This window comes from Pteronotus mesoamericanus, unplaced genomic scaffold (assembly GCF_021234165.1).
Source record: "Pteronotus mesoamericanus isolate MK-2021 breed Mesoamerican mustached bat unplaced genomic scaffold, CSHL_Meso_final scaffold_85, whole genome shotgun sequence".
Taxonomy (NCBI): Eukaryota; Metazoa; Chordata; class Mammalia; order Chiroptera; family Mormoopidae; genus Pteronotus; species Pteronotus mesoamericanus.
Window position 1 is genome coordinate 9,021,442 of NW_026555329.1, and position 26,545 is coordinate 9,047,986.

Consider the following 26,545-nt stretch of genomic DNA (forward strand, 5'->3'; position numbering starts at 1 on the left):
AGTCAGGAAGCTAAGGTCCAGAAAGATAAGTGGTTAGTCCATGGAGTTGGGGGCAGAGTAAGAGTTAGGATCAGATTGCTCTTAACAGTCCAGTGTTCTTGCTTTTCCCCCATTCCTTATCCGATGTCTTATTATCTAGAGTATTCATCTTAGTCTCCCCACCTTCCTTTCCTCTCTTTGTGATGCAGTTCCTGCTTTTGATTCCCAGTCCCCTTTTCTTTGAACTTCATGTCATTTTTCTTCTGTCTTCTGTCACAGTCTGTTACCAAGCTAAATATTTGGGTGATTATAGGCTGAGAGCCAGGTTTCTTCCGTCCTAGACTGACCTGAATTTATATCTTTTCTTTGCCATTGGCCTTAAGCTATGGGTAAATTAATCAGCTCCTCTTGAGCCTTGCTTACATCTTCTAAAAAACTGATAATAATTGCTTTAGGAGCTGCTTTCAGGCTAAAAACGATAAGAAGTAAAGCCCCTAGAATACAATAAGGAGCAACGGTTGTTTGCTTGTGCCTTCTCTGTGAATGACTTCATTTTTGCCCCCACTGGGGCTTTTTTTTATTACTGCTAAAATGTATATCTTAATAGAGACCCAATAATCAAGACTGTTTTCAGTGCCAGTAATCAAGAAAATTAGGTCTGTTTATAATCATTCACATATTTCTTAATCCTTGTTCTGTGCTCTCTGCTGTGTACCCTGAATCATATGACAAGAACATGAGTTATTCCTCCTATTCTTCAAGTTACAGTCTTGTACAGGGTTCTTAATCAGGGGGCCCATGGAGCACTGAAAATGTATGCAAAACTCTGTTGTGGTTTTTTTTTTTTTTCCTATTGAGTGGTTTCCATAGATTTCATCTATAAAAAGGGCTTATGAAACTAGAAAAAATTTAGGACCACTAAATTCTAGTTTTTATATTTATTTGTCACCTTAGAGAAATAATTACAGAATGTCAGCATAACATGAAATGCTAATTTTGAGACAACAGGAGGAAAAGGTCATACTTAGGGTATAAAGTCTTGATTTTGAGTTCAGCTCTATTGTTTATAATGCTCTATAGCCTTGAATAGACAAGTGGATTCTGTGAATCTGGTGGTCACCCATATGTACTTATCAGGTTGTTGTTAGAATTAAATGATACCACATTTAAGAGAGTACTTTGTAATGATAACACCTTAGACTAACATTAGTACAGCACCTGTTACTTTAGTAGCAGTTTGGAGAAGAAAACCTTCAGAGAGCACTCTTGAATTTTCTGGAACCTAGGCTTGAATTAGGCTGGAGCCTTAGCTGATGAATACTTAATAACCTATCTATTTTTATTCCCCCTTCAAATAAGATATTACGACATAGGACAGAAAACCCTGAGGCATCTGTATTATAATTCTACCTATACCATTAAATTACAGTGTATTTAAAAAGAAAATTTCTTAACATCTCTTAGTAAAATAGTAATACTAATACAGCAAACTTGTAAGGGACAAATGAGATGAAGTGTACGAGATATTTCATAAAGTATTAGTTAACCAATAAATGACATTTTGAGCAACTTACTTGACTTTCTGTTTCTCAGTCTCTGCATTAGTAGAATAAAATAATGATCCCATAGAGTCGTTATAATGATTATGTGGGGGAAATGTACATACAAGATACCACAGGATCTGGCATGTTATATCTTTAATAAAGGTTAATTTGGTTATTATTTCTGTTATTTATTATGTTCCTAGGGTATGTATACAAACTTTTTGACCTTGTCTTAGCTTCGTTTCTTTTATTATTATTATTTGGGGGGGGCGGTTAGGAAACAAAATTAAAGCATGCGAAATGGAGAGAAGTAAAGTCATCATTTGTGTGGTACTGAAAGCAAATTTAATCTGGGGCTAGAGTGGGCCAGAGTAACTGAGAAAGATCCCATGTGGGTTGAGGCCAAAACTGGTCTTTAAGAATGGGTATATTGGGATAAAGAAAGAGGGATAAAGGACATGTTAGAAAAGAGAAATAGTATGAACAAAGTTCTATGAAAGGAGATCAGGTTAGGTGGTAGAAACTATAAGGAAATACAAATGAACAGGGAAACTTGTTGCTCTCCAAAGTGAAGAGTGGTTACTAACTCCCTCCATTTTTATTCCCCTAAACCTCAAGATTAACCGAAAAGAGATTCTAATGCCACCATGCTCTATCCTAAAGGGTTTTCCCCTAGGGGAAGAAGTATTGCTATGATAGAGACCCCAAAATTCAGTAGTTATGATGGTAATCGTGTCAGTGTTTCTGAAATGACAAGGGGTGTGTTCTGAAGGTTTTGCCATTTTTCTCACTATATTTTGCCTAAAAATAATAAGTTGTATGTTCCTAAACTTGTTCAAAAGGCAAGCACAATTTAAATAATGGACATTTGCAACAGTAAAGCTTTATACTTTTTTGTCATTTATATTCTCTGTCATTTGAAAACAGCTCAAAACTAACGTTAAATGGACAGGTGATTACTGTCATATTTAATAAATAGAGCAAAAATTATCAGGAACCATCTAAGTATTTAAAATAAGGGGAAATAAGTTAATGGTTTTATATCTACAGAATAAATGGATTGTTAATTATGCAGTTGACACTTGAACAATGTAGGGGTTAGGAGTGCTGATCTGCTGCACGGTCAAATATCTGCATGTAACTTTTGGCTCCCTCAAAGTTTAACCTGTGGTCCTTCCTTGGTACCCATTGGGGATTGTTTCCGGGACCCCCAGAGATGTCCAAGTCCTTTATATGAAATGGTGTGGAACAATGCATATATTTGGACCTCTGAATCCTTGAATGTGAAACCCAGGGATATGGAGTGCCAACTGTGTATTTACTGGGAAGAAAGAAAAAGCTGGGTATAAGTGGACCCAGTCAGTTCTAACCTCTGTTCCAGGATCAGCTGTATGTTTATGTAATTCACACCATACAATTCACCCACTTCAAGTCAGTGCCTTTTTATATATTCACAGAGTTGTGCAACCTTTATCACAATCAATTTAAGAACATTGTAATGACTTGTACACACTAGCAGTTGCTCCCCCATTCCTCCAAAACTTTTAGCTCTAGGCAACAACTTACCATATTTTGCCATGTATAATGTACTCCTGTGTATAATGCACAACCACATTTTTGGCCCAAACTTTCAGGAAAAATATATTTCATTTTTGTTTTTCAATTCAATTTTTTAATTTATTTATATTTAGAAACAAAACCAATTATTGTATTCCAGGGTATTATTTTGCATATGGTTATCATTATTGCTTTGTAGAGTTACACTTCTAATGCATAAGCATAAATAAAAGAATTAAAAGCATTTATATAGACATGAAATTAGTACAACCCATATATAATGAGCACCCTTATTTTTCCCTCAAAAATTTGGGTAAAAATGTGCACATTATATATGGCAAAATATGGGTACCTACTTTTTATCAATGTGAATTTGCCTGTACAATATATGGGCTTTTGTAACTGTTCTTTCACTTAGCATGTTTTCAAGGTTCATCCATGTTCTAGCCTACTGTAGTAGTGATTCATAGGAATAACAGTTGATTCTATGGGTACATCACATCTTATTTATTCATCAATCGAGGGGCATTTGGATTGTTTCCACCTTTTGGATATTTTGAAGAATGCTACTATGAGCATTGATGTACAAATTTTTGTGCTTATGTGGTAACTCTGTTTAACTTTTTGGGAAACTGCAAACTGTTTTTCAAAGTGTGTTGTATTCTCACCAGCTATGTATGAGGAGGGTTTCAATATATCCGTTCTCATCTACACTTGATTCTGTCTTTTTTTTCCCCTGTTAATCCTTACCAGAGGACATGCTTAGAGAGAGGAAGAGGAGGAGGGAGGGAGGTAGGCAGAAGGAAGAGAAGAGAGAGAGATAAAAAGACAGGAAGAGAGAAACATCAGTGTGAGAGAGAAGCATTGATCATTGATCGATTGCCTCCACGCTCACCTTTGCTGGGGATGGAACCCGCAACCTAGGCATGTGCCCTTAGTGGGAATCAAACCCACAACCTTCTCGTGTATGCGACGACGCTCCAACCAGTGGCCATCGGGTCAGGGCTTGCCTGCCTGTCTTATATTAGCCCTCCTAGTGGGTGTAAAGTGGAAATTCATTATGGTTTTTATTTGTATTTCCCTGGTAGCAAATGGTATTGAGTATCTTTTCATGTACTTAAGTCATTTGTATTTATCTTCTTTAGGGACTATCTGTTCACATCTTTTGCCCATTTTTAAATTATTTGCGATTTTATTACTGAGTATACTGCTTATTTTTGTAAATAGTTTTACTGGACAGTCATTCATATTTGTTTGCATTTTGTCCATGGCTGTACTACAGTGGCAGACAGATTTGTAACCATGAAGTAATGAGACTTGTTTCCTGGTGTGGTTGCTCCAATAAAACAGGAATTCTCCATATGTTTTTGAGGATTATGTTAGAGGATAATACTGATAGTAAATTTAATGTAAGTTCAAGAGTGTTATGGGAAAAGATCAGTTTATTTTATATTCAATCCTTAAAACTAAATCCTTACACATTTTTAAAAAAGATTTTATTTATTTTCGGAGAAAGGGGAAAAGAGGGAGAAAGAAAGGGAGAGAAACATCAGTGTGCAGTTGCCTCTCACGTGCCCCCCACTGGGGCTCTGGCCTGCAACCCAGGCACGTGCCCTGACTGGGAATCAGGCAGCCCTTTGGTTCGCAGGCAGATGCGCAATCCACGGAGCCACAGCAGCCAGGGCTAAATCCTTATACATTTTAATAGGGAAAAAAGGGTGCTCTAAAGACATGTAACGTAGTATTTATGAATGAATGGACATTGGAACAAGGGGAATTCTTTTAATGGATTTAGGAGCAAGCTTATAATTCTGTGCCTGTAAAATTTGACTCAAATTCAATTTCAGGTTGATGCTTTTGACAGTGTAACAAAGTAGTTTCTCAAGAACTCTAGAAGGATGGAAACAAGTAAAGGTTTATTTTACTATGAAAAAATAATGTTGTGTCTGGAACATACATTTCTTATAGGATTGTTTCTGTGGGAAAATCAGTTTCTACTTTTATCATATTGATATAAAGGACCTTTTCCAGGAAAGTATTCTGCCAAGAATATGAAGATTGCCTTTACTGCCAAATGGTCACCCACTTTAGTCAGGCAAGTCCACACGATGACTCTTGCACATACCATGTTCATTCCATCCCTTTTGCTCATTCCTGTATCGTTCTTTCTACATTTAGATAGTACTTATTCTTTTATTCTATTTAAATTATAACGTATTACTTAATTAACCTTTACTTATTCAGTGCATGGTTATTGTCAACAAAATTTTAAGCTATTTTTGGAATGGTACCAATTCTGTACTACTACAGTGGAAGTTCTCTTAACTTACATTTAGTTCCTCTTTCCCTTTGCAAAACATACAGACTTAAGCCCCTAGCAATACAGCTAGGCTAATAGACCACTTTCTAGTACTTCTGCCTACTTCTGATTTCGTCTCTTGAGTTTTAAGCTTATGAAAAGTCAGATGTATGATGCCTGGGCCCTGCCCCCAGAAAATATGATACATTTGGTCTGTGGTGTGAGCTGAACATTTGTGATTAAGAGGAGAAAGATAATTAAGCATGTTAAAAAAGAAAATTGTATTGGGTTGGCCAAAAAGTCAGTTTAGTTTTTTTCCATAAAATAAAAGACACATTTTTCATTTTCACCAATAACTTTTTATTGATCCGGATATTTGAGTATGTCGGCTGTCTCCCACTATTGACTTCTAGTGGGTAGAGGCCAGACGTGCTGCTCAACACTTTCCAATGTAAAAGACAGCCCCACAGCAAAGAATTATTTGACCAAAATGTCAGTAGTATCAAGAAACTTCGCAAACCATTTTTGACACGTTTGATCAGTCACATCACCTTCTCCATACAATGCATAAAACTTTTTTTTGCGTTTCAGTTGCATTTTTACCTTTCTTGAAATAATAAAGCATAATACACCAAAAATGTTGCATATCTTCTTCCATCTTCAATATTAAACTGGTGGCACAAAAATTCACTAATTTTGATAAGTTTTTTTTAAATGCACATTTGTATGACAGTTGTCACAATACAAGCTAACAAAATTGTTTCAAACAAAATTAAAGACAACTAAGCACTACTAGAAACATGATACGGAGGGAACTAAATGACTGTTTTGGCCAGCCCAGTATTTGTTTCTGAACCTGTGTATCTCAGGTATACTTTTATCTTTTTTCTTTACTTTTATTACTGGCACTATTACAGATGTCCCCATTTCACCCCTTTGCCCACCTTCACACAGCTTTCATCCCCTCTTTCCTCTGGCCAGTGCCACACTGTTGTCTGTATCTTTGGGTCATACACACACACACACATACATACATACATGTTCTTTGGCTAATCCCTTCCCCTTCATTCATCCAGTCTCCCCCTCTTCCCCAGTTATACTTTTAAATATAATCATATAATTTGATTCATTCCTGCGCCGATTGAAGAAATATGAGTATGACAAGGTAGTTCCTATGAAAACTAAGTTACTTGCTTTGGAATGTTACTCATAGCCATTTGCTAGATAGATTGTAGTTGGATTAGGTGTGCAAAAGACATCTGTGAAATATTGGTGAAAAGTTTGAAGGACTCCTCATTCAGATTTGTTGACAAATGTCTTTAGTTGGCATGCCATTTAAAAGAAACTGGAAACAACTTTCGCAGTGGGAATGATTTATTCATGACAAAGGCTATATTAATATCTCTAAGCAAAACATTAGTCAAATAAAACATAACCTTATGTTGAAAGATTTATATGATTTAAGTTAAAATGAAATATATTCATAATTCCCTCTTTTGATCAAATATTTTGATTTACAAGTACTTAACCAGTTAACCAGTTTTTCATGTACTCTGTTCGTGTGTGTGTCTATAGGTATTTAGTTAATATAATCATAAATTTTTAAAATACTGTAAGTGTCCTTAGAGAAAACAAACCCTGGAAAGTGATGTGACTTGATGAATTTTACAACTAATGAAATGGTGAATCTTACTTAAATTTAGGGCATATGTATATATGCTAGTCCAGTGCTTTTTTACAGAAACAGTGGGTTGATTTTAGTGGTATTTTTGTGATGGTAAGCTGTACACTGCTTAAAATAGATAGCCATTTATATCATTTCAATATCAGCTCACATGTTTGGGACATTCATTGCCCTTTTTAGGTGTAGCATTAAGTGGCTTTGGGTTTAGAGAGGCCAAAAAAAAAGATTCTCAGTTTATGTTCTTTTTTGTAAGTTTAAGGAGTAAAGAAGCAACTGTTGTGTGTGTCTTGTGGCCATTTTCCAAGACCTGTTAGCAATGCTCTGACCCTGAAAGAGGAATCAATACATCAATATGCATTGAGTGCCTCCCAATGTTCAATGCATTATTTAGCCACTGTGAATAAAATGAACACAGAATAAAACAAAGTCCCTGACTTCCTGAGATTTTTATCTCAGTAATTGAATTTATTTCTAGCAATTGAGTTATTTAACTGCATATTATAAGTGCTGTAAAAAGTGAAAAATTTGGTGCTCTGAGAATGCATAACCAGAGATCCAGATCTGAAGGAATAAGGCAGACGGAGAGGGCCAACAAAGGCTGACATGCGCATCTGCTGTTTCAGTTGAACTCTAAAGTGTAGGTGGGAATTGTCAAATGAATGTGGTGGAGTGAAGGGACATTTGTGGAGAGTGGGCAGGGGTGAGCAAAATTGGCAGAGGGAATAGTCTGTCCAGAGGCGCTGACGTAAGAAAAGGCATGTTCAAGTCTGAGAAATGGAAAGGAAGCTCCTGAGTATGCAGAATAGAAGGGAAGGAAGAGGGTGGAACAGATGACAATGAGGAAGTAAGCATTGTCCAGGGTATGCAAGATTTTACAGGAAGTATTTGTGCTTAGGCCTAAGATCAGTGGAGAATTATTGAGAGGTTTTTAAAGCTTTTATTTGTACTATCACATTTGTATTTAAAAAGATCATCCTGGCTGGTCTCTGGAAAATAGAAGGAGCGAGACAAGGTTGGATGTGGGCGACCAATTAAAAGGCAAGGAATAGGATCCTGGCATTACAGGTGATGAAAAGGCGTGCAAAAATAGGCAGTCAGAGAGGTACACATTATAATTTGTTTGTACTTTTATGCTTAAAACTTTATTGCCTCTTTACAGTCCTAATTAACCTGTGGAATTCTTGTACCCATTCCGTCAAGCATGTAATAAGCCTCAGGGGCCTACTATAAATTTTATATTTTCAGAGTGGGCTTGACTGCGCCTCTTATATTTCCTATATGTGCAAGAGAATGTGCTCTTATTTTTAAGTTCACATATGAAAGCTTATAAGTAATAATAAAATAGAAGTGTAGGTAACAATTGTGTTTTTATTGGAATAGGAATTGTGGGAGAATATTTTAAACAAAGTGAAAAAGAGCTTTGACTGTAGGCATAACTTAAAAATAATTGACATTAAGAGCTCTACTAGAGGGCTATTTGTGCATCATAGAAGGAAGTATGGCAATAACATAAATCGAATGATGTTTTTGAATTATATTCACGTTTCATTTATTACGTATTTCTCATATACCATAATTTTAGAAGGTATTTCACTTTCATCAATATTTTCAAATTTTGTTAGTGCAAATACTACTAGAAATTGGTAGTAGGTATTTTCCTATTTTATAAATGGGAAGAAATGTGTTACTGTTCTTATCTTTCTAACCTAGAAAAGTTCCTTTTAGTTGAGATTTACATTAGGTTTGTATGTATTCGGCGGAAATGAGTCAAGAACAGAAAATAATGACCTTGGATAGAGATAAAGAATATTGTGTTCCATGTTTTCCCCACCCCGAGTATATTTGTATATTGAAAGTAGAAATCTATATTTAAAAGAATTTTATATATTTTCATTGGTCTTTAATTTTCATTAATTTTAAGTGTCAATACCTTCTCTCTAGTGATGGGTTATGGAATTAAGCTGGGCTTAAAATGTCTTATAAAATTAATGTTTTATTTTGTCTGAAAATTTCAATGAGAGGTGTGTGTGTGTGTGTGTGTGTGTGTGTGTGTCATTGTACCATGAAATGCAACAGGTCTAACATGAAAGAGTATTCTAATTTCTTCTAAATTTGTTAAAAGGAGCTTTTTATGGATTAAATGAGCTAAGGTAATGGCTTATATCAAGTAAACTGTTTTTATAAAATTTTCCGTATACGTTATTTGGCAAAAATATTCATAATAAAGTTTTTTGAAAGGTTCTTATTTAGAGTGTGACTTTTTAAAATAGACTCTAGAGATTGCTAGGTTTAAGTTCTTAATATTGATGTTGAGGCTGAATATTGTTACCAAGTTTAGTACATGCTTATATATGTGCTCTTTTTTCTAAACAATGTTAACCCTCCTCAGATCCCTGAGTTCAGGTTACCCATTACTGTTAATTTACTTTCTTTCCATATATATAACAAAATCAGAGTTGTGTGTGTGTGTATATATATATTTAAATTAGTATATGAATGTTAACTTTCTTTTAATTGAAAACAGTTCTCTGGTATATTCCTCTATGCCATTACCTTTTAAAGGCTTTCTCTCAAAAAGTGACAGTTTAATCAAATCAGTTTCTTCACTAGCTTCTTTATTGTACATTTGTGGGTAATTAACATAATGAATTATGGCGTACTTTTTTTTGGTTTCCTCTTTGCCCATCATCTTCACAAATAGACTCTTTCTCTTCTATCTGCTTAGTTTGTTCCTAAAAGAGTAAGTTAATTTTAGTGTTAATTTAAGGTAAACAACATTAAAAATATTTGTTTAAAAATATCACTTAATCCGAGGAGAGGTGCAAACTGTTTTTGGCTTATCTGTTGCATTTGTTATCTGTTTCACTGTTGTATTAAGTTAGCAGTGCCTCTCTCTTTCGTTTTCTTTAATCTTCACATGAGGATATGTTAACTGACTTAGAGAGAGAGCAAAAGAGAGAAAAAAACATAGATGTGAGAGAGAAACATCGATTGGTTACCTCCCATACACTCTGGGACCGGTCGGTGATGGAACCCACAACCTAGGTATGTGCCCTGACTGGGAATCAAGCCTGTGACCTTGTGGTGTAAGGGACAGTGCTCCAACAAATTGAGCCACCTGGCCAGGGCAAATTAGCAGTGTCTCTTGAGATCTCTTACTTTTAAGATGGAGTACTATATGTACTTCTTTATGGCTAAGTGTGGCCACATTCTTTAATGGCTAAGTGTAGCCATTTCTGTGTTGTTTTGAATACACAAGTTTTTAAGTGCTGGACTATGTAAGCAGAAACCAATCAGGCTCATGACAAAGGTATTTAGTTTAGAATTTGCCTGTATAACTAAAAAGAAGAATGTGGAAAATTCATAAAGGGTTGAAAAAGAACCAAGAAATATTTCAAATGCTCTTTTATTTTTCATTGAATTTTTTGGGGGTGACATTGGTTAATAAAGCCATGCAGATTTCAAGTATGCAACTCAATAAAACATCTGCGTGCTGCATTGCACCCTCACCACCTAAAGTCAAGTCTCTCTTCCTCCCCGTTTACCCTCCCTTTGCCCTCTTCCACCTCCCCCTACATCCCTTTTCACCTGGCTGTTGCCATACTTTTGTTTTTGTCCGTGTATTTATACATGTATAAGTATTTATATTTTTATGCTTATACATATATATATATATATTTATGCTTGATCTCTTCACCTTTTTTCACCCCGTTCCCCACCCCGCCTCCCCTCTGACAGCTGTCAGCCTACTCTTTTAAAAGCAAGCAGAAACATTATGAATTTCTAATGTATTCTTACAGCTGGGCGGAGAAATTGCATGATATACCAACAGGTAGAGACTCATTTCAGACTTAACTGGAAATAATTATTTTTTTCTATGTATTTTAACCTTTAAGCTTTGGCACATGAAATACTTAATATTGCTTGAAGTCTTAGTCAAATAGATTTGATACACCTTGGATCTTGTGAAAGGAAGTCCTAAGATATAATAGGAATTAAATGAACAAAACCTTGGTATAAATAAGTTTAGTCTCCGATAATGTTTTCTTTTATAAGTCATTAAAAATGAATTTATATTTTTTGAAAGGCATTTATATAATGTTTTTATATAATATGCTTTTTATAAGGTCAAAAGAAATAGACTGGCAACCTTATTTTACTACACGCATCGTAGATGATTTTGGCACACACCTACGAGTATTTAGAAAGGCTCAACAGAAGATAACGGAAAAAGATGATCAAGTAACAGGTAATATCATTATTCCTGAAAAACCACGATTTTCACACCTGTTCTTCCTGACCATTCTTTACATCTGGAAGTGTTCCTTTCTTTGTGCAGGAACAGCAGAAGATCTCGTAGATACCTTCTTCGAAGTTGAAGTTGAAATGGAGAAGGACGTTTGCCGTGATCTAGTGTGCACTTCTCCCAAAGATGAAGAAGGTTTCATTTTCAGTTTTACTCTTGAGAAAAGTGGCTGTTCAAATTGGTCAAACAAGTTAGCAGAACCAGTGAACAAATATAAGGGTGAAATTATTCTTACAGGACAGATAGCATAATGAAGATACCGTGGCTATTCACTTTATTTTATTTTTTAATTCTTAAAAATAGTTTCCAAAAAAAAAAAAAAAGTAGTTTCTAATTTTTTTTGTTTTAGAAGTTGTCTTTAAATGTTAAAGATGGTACTTAAAGATTACCTTCTTGTCTTGTAAAATGTAACGAACATAAACATTTTATAATTGTAAATTTTATTTTTTGATCTATACTAATTTATCTTGACCCTGAATTTATTTTTTTCTACTTAAAGACTATATCCGTTACCCTAAAATATCTTGTAAGGGAATGTGTATAATGGTTCCAAGTAAAATTTATAGAGTTGGACGAACTTGTTTTTGTGGGAAGTTAGAACAACTAAGCTTTAGCTGAGGATGTTCTTTTCCTGAGTCTTTCCTACTTGGCACATTTTTTTTTTTTTTTTTTGATTAACAGTTATCAGCTAATAATTATATTTCCATGAAGTGTCTGCAATTGAACAACTACAGAAAAGCATTTCTAACTGTGGAGATTTTCTTTGATTTTCCTAATTTGTTTAATATTTTATTTCTTTACTTTGCCTTTTCTTTCCTCTCTTTTTATTTCTTCTTTCCTATATTTATTGTGCAATTTAATTTTTAATCACCATTTTGTTATCACTGATATAAAATAACTAAATGTAAGAAATAGATATAATGAGTTGCAGTATTTTTATGTAAACTGAGCCCCTCTAAATCAGTAAATTTGAAGAGCATACTCTTTTTTTCTTTTGTTATTACTGGCCAAGATAGAAGAGATTCTTCCTTGAAAGAAGAATTAGATGTGTTTTAAATATGCAAGTAATTTTAAGTATACAAACATAATTAATGTGGTAGAGTACAGAATACATGGTACAACTGAAGTTCTTTTGGGGGCACTTTTGTAATTGAAGTTTCCTAATGATTAAAAAAAGTAGGATGAAACTGAGCAGATTTAAAAATATCATTTTGATTAGTGAGTAGTTACTATTTGGAGAAGAATGAAGGAATCTTTAATGAATACTGATATGTACTAATTACTAAAATAATAAGCCAGTATAATCAGGAAACTGCTTATTTCTACTTTTAAATGTTTGTTTTATATTAAGAGTAGGTGGAGATTCATATTTTCTAATGTTATTATAGCAACCTTTTTTATTTCTAGGATTCCTAAGGGATTTGTGTGAGGTCTTACTATATTTATTGCTACCTCCTGGAGATTTCCAGAACAAGATCATGCGGTACTTTGTCAGGGTAAGCTTAAACTCATACAGAGTAGTATTTCTCAAAAGTTTTGGTTTTTGGACCCCTTTACACTCTTTTAAAAATTATTGAGGATCCCAAAGAGTTTTATTTATGTAGTTTTATCTATCAATTTTGCCAGATTATAAATTAAAACTAACAAATTTTGAAATAGAAGAATATACAAACTTACATTCCGTTAGTTGAATGCTACCATCACATCTTGGTTGTTTTTTTTAAAAGAAATATTACTGTAAGTTTGTCTCCCTCAACCTCCCAGAGGTCCATGGACAACACTTTGAGAACTGTTTGACTTACAGTTAGGTACTTGGATTTTTGGTTATGCCAAGGTATTTTAAATTTTCTTTAATATTTCTTTACCTATAAATTTAGGCTAATTAAATTAGGCTAATTCAAATAATACTTCTGATAGAAACTTAAAAAAAAACTGGGTATCTGAGATTTGGTTTTTGCAATTGGAAAATTAATAAGAAAGATGAGAAGGTAGTCTTGGACTTTTAATTCCCTGGCTATAATATAAACCTCTGGAGTAAGTATGAAAATGCATAGGAATAATATTTTGGCTTTGGCTGCTGCTCATGATTGAGAAATGCTAGCTACATAAGACCTTACATGGTTGTAAATGGATAAAATGAAAGTTTCCAGTTTTTCTAAAAGTAAAACTTATGATCTCTCCAGTCTGACATTCTGCAAAACAAAATATCAGTTCCTAAGGTGTGCTTTTATGCTTGTATGCTATCATTTAAGCAATATCATACAATTTCCTACTGCCTACCTATCATGAGTTCAGTGTGCTCCTCAGGCAGAGTAATGGCACTTTGAAGTGAGTAGAAGATACTTGATTCTGATGAGAAGGGTCTAATAGATTAAATATTGTTAAGACCAGTTATTTGGGTTAGTCAGTTTTCAAGTAAATACCTGGAATGTGTATCACTCGATTCACCTCTGCCACTAAAGGTAGATGTTTCCTAGTCCATTGTAGCACTCATTTATGCTGAGCGTCCATTTGACATTAGGCTATTTGTCTACCTGATAACTCAGGCAGACACTGTTGGTTTCTTAGCAGCATTTGACACAGCTGGCTAGCTTTTCCTTCTTGAAACTGTCTTGGGTTCCATGTCATTGCTGTTTTCTAATTTTTTTCTCCTCATTTCATCTCCTTTTTAGTCACCCTTACATGTTTTAACTCATCTTCTACATAACTTAAATATCCAAGTTCTTTAAGCACCTAGGCTTTAAACACCATCCAAATGCTAATGTTTTCCAAATTGATATTGTTAGGCCAGACTTCCCTTTCCAGGCTGTTCTGACCAGCTGACCACTAAAATCACCATTTCATTGATTTACAGCTCTTTTAAATTTCAAATGTCCAAAATGGAAATCTTATTCTTGCTTCCATATCCTGTCTACCTTTTAGTAGTTTCTCAATCCCAGTAAATGGGAAGGCCTACCATCCAGCAAATTTTTCACACACCAAGTTCCATCAGGGGCTAGCAGGGCCTGTGTGATGCAACTTTGTTTACCTTTCTGCCTGCGAAGTCACTGTATTGTCAGCCACACTGGCTTTTTCATCCGTAAGTGCCATTTTGTCCCCACCATAGGGCTGTCTCATCCTCTTTTCTTCCCCCTGCTCCCCCTGAAAAAAGTAATGATTTTCTTTATTCTGTTGGATAAATCGTATTTATTCCTCATATCTCACTTCCTCAGAAGTGCCTCCCCTGGCCACCGAATCTAAAGCCCCCTCGTAATTCCCTGTTACTATAGGCCATTACACAGTTGATTTCCTTTATAACACCATATTTTAAAATGAGAATCTGGTGGTTGTGTTTACTCACTTGATGTCTCTTTCCCCCACAAAGATAGGGGCCCCATATTTGTGTTTATCATTATTATGTAGTTGGTGGTCATCACAGTAGTTGCCACTTAGAGATACCCAGTCAGAAAATCAGTTTTAGTGTAAGAGGAAGCCTATTTGCCCTCCTTGCTGGCTGTGGTGCACATGTTACTGCAGCTTCCTAAAGATTAAGCTGACCCTTAGGATCTGTGACTGAAGATCTGCCTTGTTACATGAGGTTATGGTTTAAAGTAGGTAGAATTGTTTAAAGAGCAAATATGTTTTGCTATAGATTGTTCTTTTAAACCAGTAATTCATTTATTTTTGGTAAAATCTAATTGAGTATAATTGTAGAGCACTGCATTCAACAAATTTGTTTTTTGCTTTTAATTCAATAGGTCTTTATCAGTTTTCTTTTGTTCGTAATTCATGTTTACCCCAAAGACTTTTTTTTAAGATTAACACATGACTACTACTTCTTCCTTTTTTTTTTTTCTTTTGATATAGATCCTTTGCCTCACTAGAGACCCCTATAGGATTGTTGAGTTATATGGTTACATCTTGACTAACCAAATCCTTTTTGAGGCAAATTAAAAGATCAAAGTAATTTTCTAAACCAGATTGATGAATTGCATTAATTAACAAGAAGCACTAAATTTATTTAAAATTTTATCCCATATTTTTTTTAATCATTTTGAAAAGCAACTTAAAAAATTTTTTTTTTATTTATGTGTTTTCTTCTTACAGAGAACATTTCAAGATTTGAGCATATGGGCCAGGGACATAATTTGAAGAAAGGAATTATATAAACACTAAAAACAATTTTTAAGCATTGAAAGAATAAGCAAATCCTTCTAATTTGAGACTGGAGGATGTCTCAAAAGACACTTCAGAAAGTTACTTGAGCCTTTATTGGTGCCTTTTGGAATTATTAATGCATCATGGTGAAATACTTGTCAGAGTCTTGTACAACTTACAAAATTAGAATTTATAACTTTTCTCTAGAGGAAAATAAAGTGAAGGCCACCTTCTATGAACTTGTATCACAAAATGGTCCAGATAAATTAGAGATCTGTAAAGAATAATACTTCAGTCTTTTGCTTGGGAAAGTGAAACATCTTGTTAAGCTTGTAGTTATTTAGCTTCTCCAGTAATCTTAAGAAATAGTGTTCCATAAATTTAGATATTATAGGCATAAAGTTGTACAGATTCATAGCACCAGCACTAAATACTTAGTTTCTTTATCTCGTCATTTCATGTTTATAAATGCCTGTCATGTTTAAGACAATGACATTGAGAAGATGAAGGGTAAATACTTTTTAAGATACATAAATCAATAGAACAACTGACTAGTCTCACTCATATGCAAAGGATTCATAGAAAGTTGTAGTATATTAGAAAAGTGGAAGATACAGAATTACATAGAGAAGGGTAAGTGTTAAATGCCATAAATACAGCATATAAGTGTATTTTAAACATAGAAGTAAAAAAAAGTGTTTAGCTGAAATGGTCAGGGTTTATTTAGTTGGCGAATTGATTCTGTAGTTAGTCCTTGAAGGAAGGGAAGCATTTTAACAGGAGCATAAACAGCTGGAAACAATGGGAGAGTATATTCGATAGAACAGTGAACAGTTATATTAATATATTATTTTATATAAATTATTTTAGGAAATATTTCAAACAGAGAAGTATAGAAAATATAATAGACAATTATGTACCAACTATCCACATTTAACCAACGTTAATATTTACCTATTGTTGCTCTGTTTCTCCCTTGAAGGTAACCACTATTCTAAAATTGATGTATAGCTTTTTCTTTTCTTCTTTGTTTTTGTACTTGAATATGGCTATAGGACTCTATAAACACACTGCCATGTTTTGTTCTTTTAAAAATTTACAGAAATACCAATATACTAAAGGTATCTTTTGCTTTTCTCCATTCAACTCTGGGTGTCTTTGTGGAGATGTATCCACCTTGATATAGGTAGCTTCATCTCAATTTATTTAACTGTGGTAGACTAGCTCACCTATTTATAAGCTCATGTTGGTTTTCAGGTTTTACTTTCACATGTATTATGCTTAAGTAACAGCATTGTGTTAGGGAATTTATATTATGCCATTGATTTGAGAACTATTAGATTAAATTTATTTTTGTTTTTAAAAATTTTTTTCCAGGAAATCCTTGCACGAGGAATTCTTCTTCCATTAATAAATCAACTCAGTGATCCTGATTATATTAATCAATATATCATATGGATGGTATGTACTTTCTAAATTACAACTCTTTAAAACAGTTTTTTTAAATGTAAAAATAGTATTTGGAGATTAGGGTGATTAAGCAACAATTTATTAAAGAAATTAAATGAAATGTATCTAAAATAGTCTTTATATTTCCAATATTTCTGTTTGCTAATATGTTGAATGTACTAGCCAGATTCTCTTTTTTTAAAATTTTTTTAATCTTCATCTCAGGATATGTTTATTGACTTTAGAGAGAGGGGAAGGGGGACAGAGAGAGAAATATTGATGTGAGAGAGAAACATCAATTCATTGCTTCCTGTTTGTACCCAAACCTGGGATTGAACCTGCAACCTAGGTAGGTACCCTGACGGGAAATCGAACCCGCATCCTTTTGGTGTACGGGGACGATGCTCCAACCATCTGGGCCACCCGGCCAGGGCCAGCCAAATTCTCTTTAAAATGTTGATAAGATAAACTTTACACTTTTGGTGCTGTTACTACTTGTTTAAATTTACAAAAGGATATTTTACTGTCCATGTATATAGATGATGAATATTTTTTAAATTAGAGCCTTTCATGGAGATCACAGATTCTTCTTTGTCTGCTTTTATGGAGTTCCACAAGGCTCTACCAAGAGTTTTAAAAATATGTATATCCACATATTAAAATTTTTTAAATGTATATCTCTTGGTTAGGAATTCTCCTGAAATTTATTCTAAAGTAATCAAATTTGAAACATTTAAGGCCATTAATGGAAACATTGCTTATGATACTAAAAAATTGAAGGCACAGATGATTAATTTAATAAATTATGCATATTGATATAATAGAATACTATGCGCCCATTAAAAAAATGAAAAATGATGGTAGTATATCCCAAAGTATATTTTCATAGCTCTCTTTACTGTTTTTACTTGGTTTAAATTTCATTGGCAGTCATAATGATTGGTTCCTTCACAACATCCTCAACTACCTTTTCTCTCTGTCTCTCACTGTACTTGCTTGGTGAAACCACATTCTGGTTAAATCCAACCAAACCATTCATCTACTCCATTCCTGTTCTTAAACAGCAAGTGACTGGAGAAAAAGACAAAACTTATTCTTATTATCATAGTGATTCCACTCTTCTGTTTAAAACCCTCCAGTAACTTTCCTTCCACTCAGAATGAAAGTCAGAACATTTACTGTACTGTACTGTACTGATTGGCCCTCCATCACCACTGATCTTGTTGTCTACTCCTCCACTTTTCTTTTATATAGCTCCACCATTATGGCTTCCTTGCTATCATCAAACATTCTGAGCATACTTTTCTACTTTCTAGCATGCTGTATATTTTACTTACTTTGTTTACAGTTTGTGACCCACGAGAATTTTAAGTACAGTGAGTACAGGGATTTTCATTTTCTTTTGTTATAAGCATTGGGGATATGGCAAGTTCTGTTTTCCCTTAATAAGTGAGTTCCCCTCCAACCTGTTTTTTAAACTTTATTTTTCAGATCCGTGATTCTAATTGCAACTATGAGGCCTTTATGAACATTATTAAATTGAGTGACAATATTGGAGAGCTAGAAGCAGTCAGAGATAAGGCAGCAGAAGAATTACAGTATCTTCGATCTCTAGATACAGCTGGTGATGGTAAGTAATTTGTTTAAGTAGAAGAATGTTTTACTTCTTTATCGATTACTTTAATTCAAACAAAACTAATTTACCTAAGTGTTATCTTACCCTATTGGTTGTTTTTCCCTTAACTAAATTGAAATCTGGCTCATTGTGTTAACATGTGCTAAGAATAAGATATAATTTCTGAACATGAGACTATTTTTGCAGTTATCTCTAAAATAAAGAGCATGGTGTAATATTAATTAAATAATTTCACTATAAAATTTTTGGTTATTCAGTAAAGTAATTGATCTATGCATTGGTTTTTATGTTAAATTACAGTAAGTGAATGTTTAAAGTGTTTCACATATAGCATTACCACTTTCTGGTTCACATTCAATTTGTTTGTTTTTAGATATCAACACTATCAAAAATCAAATAAATAGCTTATTATTTGTAAAGAAAGTATGCGACTCAAGAATACAGAGGTTGCAGTCAGGCAAAGTAAGTAAAGTGCTTTTTCATTAACATTTAGTTGTAAATACTTTCTGTTTTTTAAAATGTCTCGCAGGGTGGGGAGATGCATGAGAAAGGTGAAGGAGATTGAGAAGTACAAACTGCCAATTATAAAATAAATGTTGGAGAAGTAATGAACAGCATGGTTATATAGTCAGTAATATAACTGTGTATGGGGGCAGATGATTACTAGACTTAGGTGATCACATCATAAGGTATATAGGTGTGTAGTCACTATATTATACACCTGAAACTAATATTGTATGTCAAATATAATAGAAAAATAAAATGTTTAAATGTCTTGCATATAACAAAAAGTAGGATATTAACCAGTACAGTATTCTACAAAATAACTTTTAGGAAAAAACTCCTCTTATACAATGTAGCCTAAGTATTTGTGAAACTAAGCTTAAGAGATTGAAACACTGCCTGAGAAATACTGAAGTAATTAAAGGTTGTATTTTATTTCATGATTTATTTATTCATCTACCCACTTCTGCTCAAAATGCAGCATTTATTGAATTTCGTATGTGGGACACCATTGTAGATTGACCTAATAGACAAAATCTCTCTTCATGAAGCTTTCATTTTAATTTCAGAGTCAGAAAATAATGTTTTTTCTGATATATAATTGATATATAATGTTTTAAAAAATGTAAAAAGTAAGTAAAATGTGAAAAAAAAATTAGGTAAAACAAAGTAGAGGGATAGAGAACACCTAGGAGTGTTTTCTATAGGTGTTGAGAGATTTGGTCACATTTGAGCATAGGGAGGCTTAATAACATGAGAGAGTCCTGTGATTTTTTTTTTTTAATAGAATCTTTCAGGCAAGGTAAGAGGAGAGGCAAATGTCCTGAGACAAGTGGTTGATGAGGTAGAGAAGGTCAGTGTGGCTGCTATGGAATGAATGAGAGGGATTGTTAGTAGGAATGAAGTTGGAGAGGAACCTTGGGGATAGATTATATATATGGTTTTACCTGCCATAATAAGATTTTTTTTTTAAAGATTCTAATTGTGATGGGAATCCATTGGAGATTTTCCTTGGTGAGTGATGTGTTCTGATTTGTGAATTAAAATGATTACTTTGGCTTCTTGTGATGAATAAATTATGGTGGAGTGGTGGGGGCAAGATTGGAAACTAAGAGATCATTTATAAGACTATTGATTTAGTCTAGTAAGAGATGTTAGTAGAAGTTATGAGAAGTATTGAATAAGTTAGAGGCTGAATATAGTGCTAACAGGATTTGCTAATGGTTTAAATAGACTAATTGTTAAACTCAGGTTCATTTAGTGATGGAAATACACTTTGAGAATGCTTAGGATTATCGATGTTTATTTAAAGTTAAGAGACTGGGCAAGGTACCTAAAATGTGAATGTAAGTAAGAAGATAGAACTCAGTCCTGAGGCACTTCAGTTACTCTAGTTTAAGACAAAGCAGGAGATCTACCCAGAGGTAGAGTAAGTGGCTCAAGGGCTTAAAGGAAGATCTGAGAGTGTGATATCCTAGAACCCAAGTAGAAAGTGTTTAAAGAAGTGATAAGTCTGGTATGTCAAAGACTTAAATGCACAGTGGGTGTGCTGTCAAGGGGACCCTTGTGATCTGATGATAGCGTTTTGGTGGAGAAGTAGGGAGAAGCCCTGATGGCTTCAGTCCAGGAGGAGGAGATGAATTAGAAACAGTAGTTATTGCTAGATGTTTGGAGTTTTACTATAAAGTAGAGCAGAGATTTGGGGCTCTAAAACAGGAAAAAACATTTAAAGTAAGTTTTGCTTTTAGTGTAGCCACCTTTTTGTGCTGGTTTTCTAATTTGGAAATTTATTTGTAACTCTCTTGTCTTGTGATTTTGCAATTTTCCTTCAGGAATAAAAGACATTTTTTAAGAAGTTTAGTTTGCTAGGTTAATTTTAACTGACATTACTTGCGGCCCACATTTGTCATATACATGTATGTGCACTTGTATATATGTCTGTGCTTAAGTTAACTATTTTCAAATTATATACCCATACAAATCCAGAATAGAAAAATGATACAGTTTTACTAGTGCTTATTGTGTCTTTAAGTCAATCTTAGAGTTAGTAATCCTCCAGCATCATTACTTAAAGTCTATATGTCTACTCTTTGATAATTGAACCCTTCTAAAATTTAGATGCATTGTTTGGAAACCTGTCAATTCTATTTTGAATATCAACTATTACCTCTTTAATACCTTAGATCATGCATTTTTCCTTTGGAAGTAACCTCAGAATCTCCACAGAGATTTTTTTTTTTTTTTTACCATGTTACTTATCTTGCAATCTTACAAGACCCTTTATCCTTTTTGTTACTAATAAAGTTACAGTAAATACTGTTCCCCATCCCGTTGTCTGTGGAGCTGCTGCTGCGTAGGAGAAATAAAAGAGAGGCCATGTGCTAGCACTGGGTTGCATTATGCCAGATGTTTTAAGTGAGTTACCTGTTATTATTCAGTACTTCTATGAGGGGATAATAATTACACAAGAATTTTTTTTTCTTCCTACTTCAAATTATCTTTTTTCTCCTTTATGTATCACCTTTGCTTAATTTCGTATCTTGTCCCTGAATAAGGCAGCCTATTTAACTTTCAGAGAACCTGCCTATCTTTTCTTTTTAAATCAGGGTTGTGAGGTAAGGATTTGGGAATAGGCACAGAGAAGCTGGTGAAAATAGTTCACAGAAATATCATGGGTTTCAGAGGAAAGGACAGCAATCTTTGAAAACAAACTCATTCTTACTGGCTTTGTGATCATAGGCAGCCTTTCTGATCTTCAGTTTTCTTGTATGTTAGATGGAATTGGCAGTACTTATCCAATAGGAATGTTGTGGAGATTAAAATGAAGTAATGTGTGTAATGTGCCTAGCATAGTGCTTGACAGGTAGATTCTGTAAATTTTGAATCTTTTAAAATTTGTGTTATATATAGGTAGTTACTGTGCTTTATAACTTCAAAAGACATATGTAATTTATTGTTTACATACTCTGAGAAGAAGTACATTTCTACATTTACATTTCTGTAAAATACATTCTAGAGTTTTTATCCTCTTAGGAGCAAAATCACTCTTTGGGAATATTTTCTGTTTTCCCAGTAGACAGACTTCAGCCTCTACTTTAAAATGTTGGGATTCGCTTATTCTTGGACATATTAAGCATTCTGAACATCCCCTTGAACTTCTGAAATACTCATTTTTATTTGGAGTATATAGAGGTAGAGGGATAATTGAAAATACAGTAATTTAGATTTATTTTGCATTGGAAGAAGTGAATGCTTATTGTACTTAATATACATGGTCCAGCACAAATAGCATCCTTTTTTACTACAGAATCATGAGGATGTAATTCTGTAACAACAATATCACACTTAAGCACACCATATGACATTTTAGGTGAAATGTTCAAATTAAAACTATAAATTACTACACCTATATTATTACCCTACCAACCACACTCAAGGCCTTTACTTCTGCTGGACCCTGTATATTTACTAAGCAACTCTGAAAATAACATTCACTGAGCTGAGACGATTTTATTGGGCACCCCATTTATAGAAGGAAAAAACTTTATTTTTGTTCCATTTTGATTTTTTTACACCTATTTAAAGATCTTTAACCTAATGAATGAATAGATGAAATAACCTACATTTGATTTTATTTATAGGAAATAAATACTGTGAAACTGGCAGCAAACTTTGGGAAACTTTGCACAGTCCCTCTGGACAGCATCCTTGTAGACAATGTTGCACTACAATTTTTTATGGGTAGGTAAATCCATTTTATGAAAATAATATAACCCTTGAAATTTTTAATAATTGTAAATGTTATTATATTTTAAATACTTAATGTTGGACATGCCAAATCTGTCTCTCCTCTACTCCCCATTCTCTGAATGTTCCTTTTTCACTGGAAAACATAGAAGTAGAGAATTATTTTGTTTTTGAAGAGATAAATGCTCATTATAAGTCTAATGTACATTTGCTAAACTACTTTTAAAATAAACCCTAGCAGAGTCTACTATGAGTTTAAATTATTTGAGGAAGAGTACTTTGTGAGTAATACACAATATATAGATCTTATTTGTATCATTTTTGTGTATGATTGGGAAGGGATTTGTTTTCATACATTTTGATACATAAACTTATAGTTACATATTCATTCATTTTGTTACTATTACATCAAAATCACTTTTATTTGGAGGAAATTTTCAGCAACATTTCCTGATTCTTAATTTTCATGATCAAAAAATAAATGCATGATTTGCTGTAGGGTTCCTTCCTTATTTTAATATTTAAGGAAATATTAATATATTATGATTAGTAATCTTTATTGAGAACAAAGGCTGAATGTTAATGAAATAGTTTATTTCTGATGAAGCCTTGTGTAGCAATTTTATCCCCTAGAAATTTTATCATGAAAAATGATTTTTTTTAAAGAGTGTACTTTTATTTGTGTTTCCTACATAACTGCTCTTCTTAGCTTTACTAATTCATAATATATTTTCAGCTCCAATATTTGTTAAACATTTTCAAAATGCAGAATTTTAAGTATTTGAAACTTTATTCCTTCTTAACTTACTTGTATTACCGCTACATGTGCCCCAAAATGTGTGACATTATTACCTATGTTGTTACGGATTTTGTTCGGTAGATTACATGCAGCAAACTGGAGGTCAGGCACATCTCTTTTTCTGGATGACAGTGGAAGGGTACCGGGTTACCGCCCAACAGCAACTAGAAGTTTTATTAAGCTGTCAGAAAGATGGAAAACATCAAACCAACCAAACCAAAGGTCTTTTAAGAGCAGCTGCTGTTGGAATTTATGAACAATATTTATCAGAAAAGGTGAGGATATGTTTTGGTTCCTATGTTCTTGCTCTCTTTGGCAGTATCATTAATAATTTTTATAGTTCTTGTAAATATTACTCACACCAGGCACAACTACTTCACAAGCATTTTCTTATTTAATCCTGGTAACAGTCTTATTGTGTATTATTATGTTAATTTTGTAGGTGAAGAAACTAATGCTTAGAAAATTGTATTAATTTGTCCAAGGTCATGAAAATACTAATGACATCAAGATTCAAAGTCATGCATACTTATATTCAAAGACAACAGTAGTTGAAAGTAAATGGACGGAACAGATAAATCATGGAACCAGTAAGCAAAGAACTGGATTGGCTATATTAATATTATACAATAGTCTTTAAGACAAAAGTTGTTTCTAGAGAAAAGAGGAACATTTTATAATAATAAAAGGATTAATTGATCAGGATGATTAAAACAGAAGCATAAAAATCCTCCACATACATGGAACAAAAAACTGACAAAATTGAAGGAAGAAATCAGCAATAATAGTTTAAAACTTCAGTACCCACTTTCATTAACTGACAGAACATTTAGGAGATCACCAAGGATGTTCAGGAATTAAAGAACACTATACATCAATTAGACCTTATATGTATAGAATATTTTATGCAACAATAGCAGAATACACATTATTTTTAGGCACACATGAAACATTCTCCAAAATAAACCGTGTGCCAGTCCATAAAAGAACTCTTAAAAGTATTGAAAATCATTCAAACTATGTCCTTTTCTCATAATACAACAACAATAGGATTAATTAGAAATCAGTTAGGAATTAATTAGTTACAAATCAACACTAGAAGGATTTTTAGAAAATTGTACATATTTGAACATTAAAGAATACATTTCTAAATAGCGTCTAGGTCCAAAAGAGTTTCAGGTTTACCTGTTTCCTTACTTCCCGGTGAAGCCAGTTTGCTGTACTTACTCACTTGTTTCCTCATACAGTTTTGCTATATATTTGTGTTCTAAACAATATTGCTTAGTTTTGGTTTTAAACTTTATATCAATGGAATGGTACTATAACTATTGCTTTTCTCCCCACTACCACCATTATATTTGAAACCATAATGTTGATGAATACAGGAATAGTCATTTTCACTAAAGTATGTCCTTTCACAGGTATACAATAATTTATTTACCTTTGATAATGTTTATGAACATTTTGTTTCTGTTTTGCACTGCTGCTCTCAATATTGTAGTTCATGTTTCTTTGTGCACAAATTCAAGTTTCTGCTGTCTGAAAACATTGCTTTTGAGTATATAAGTCTTTTCCTTGTCAATTCTTAAAGTAAGTTATAGAGTAAATTCTATTGTAGTCCAATAGTATAAATTACAACTATAATGGAAAAATCAGGAGATTTAGTTACTTAGGTCAGTTTCATATTTTGGAAATTGCTGGAACAGATGAACTTTTCAGGTATTTTTTTTTCTCTCATGTCACAGTGGAACTTTGCTGCAGTGTTATAAAACCAAGCCTTGGATAAGAGTAGTCCTTTCTAAAGACCATTCAGAAGGATCATTTCTAGTGTTAAATGATAAGTAACAAATAGCTTATTATTTTGCCAGTTGTATTAATTACACATCCAGGACTACTGAATGCTAAAAACTAACTCCTAGTGACATAGCATTTCCAATGTGCCAGACATTGTGCTTGTATGGTTTACATAAATCTCTTTTAATCCTTAAAATAACCTTGTGTAGTGATGTCTACATTTTGCAGTCTGAGTACCATGTTTGTCTACCAGGCTATGTTACGCAGTGATAAGGAGATTCTAGCTCTTATTTCAGTCCTCTTAAACATCAAGTTGTCACTTACAAACCAAGCATTTTGTGCCAATTACTTTCAATAGTATGATTCTATTATTTAATTCTTCTACTCTCAAGGCTTAATTTGTATTAGAAACTCCAAAGATAATTACTATTATTTTTTTGTTTGTTAGGCATCTCCAAGAGTTACTGTTGATGATTATTTGGTAGCAAAATTAGCAGACACTTTGAATCATGAAGATCCAACTCCTGAAATCTTTGATGATATTCAAAGAAAGGTATTATACAACATTTTTTATTAGCTCTTTCTTGAAAGAAAATGTGTATTTCTATTGCGTGTATTTGTTTATTAAAAGGTTATTGAAAATTATAAAAGAGAGGTAACTAAACAGAAGAGTTATGGTAATAATACTTCCTAACTGCAAAAATGGTAGGCCAGTTGTGTTTGTTTAACAAATGAGGAAAATGCTTATTTTAGGCTGTTTTATTTGAATCTGATTGCAGAGCCAGGTAAACAGTTTTAGAATTTCGTGAATTGATGATGTATATAAATAACATCTCTCACATTTATTTTAATGTGCCTTGAGACTTTATTTGGACTTGTTTCTTAGACAGCATTACTTCCTAGAACATTATTATAACCTGCTGTCGTGTGACTTGTGTTGTAGTAGGACCCTTTTCAATGCAATTTAGGTACCAATGGACCAGAAGAAATCATTAGTTGTGACATGGTCTTATTGCTAACGTCTTAAAAATGCGGAGCCTGTGATTCATTATAGCAAGTCCTCAGTCTAGCTTTTGGTAAAATCTTATTAGTGAAAATCAGTACATTATC

General features: G+C 33.4%; 1 protein-coding gene across 5 annotated transcripts in view; it reads left to right on the forward strand.

Annotated features, from left to right (window-relative positions):
- The window catches only part of SNX13 (sorting nexin 13), a 105,638-nt gene that overhangs the window by 42,680 nt on the left and 36,413 nt on the right, over positions 1 to 26,545 (forward strand). For 2 of the 5 annotated variants that reach the window (XM_054564158.1, XM_054564159.1), the window contains exons 6-15: positions 11,191 to 11,312; positions 11,403 to 11,504; positions 12,777 to 12,865; positions 16,884 to 16,967; positions 18,447 to 18,585; positions 18,965 to 19,053; positions 20,071 to 20,109; positions 22,737 to 22,836; positions 23,723 to 23,916; positions 25,884 to 25,988. In XM_054564158.1, coding sequence (XP_054420133.1) covers positions 11,191 to 11,312; positions 11,403 to 11,504; positions 12,777 to 12,865; positions 16,884 to 16,967; positions 18,447 to 18,585; positions 18,965 to 19,053; positions 20,071 to 20,109; positions 22,737 to 22,836; positions 23,723 to 23,916; positions 25,884 to 25,988 — 1,063 coding nt within the window. Of the gene's footprint in view, positions 1 to 5,111; positions 5,176 to 11,190; positions 11,313 to 11,402; positions 11,505 to 12,776; positions 12,866 to 16,883; positions 16,968 to 18,446; positions 18,586 to 18,964; positions 19,054 to 20,070; positions 20,110 to 22,736; positions 22,837 to 23,722; positions 23,917 to 25,883; positions 25,989 to 26,545 lie in introns of all 5 variants that reach the window. The other 3 variants (XM_054564160.1, XM_054564161.1, XM_054564162.1) reach the window with 2 other exon arrangements.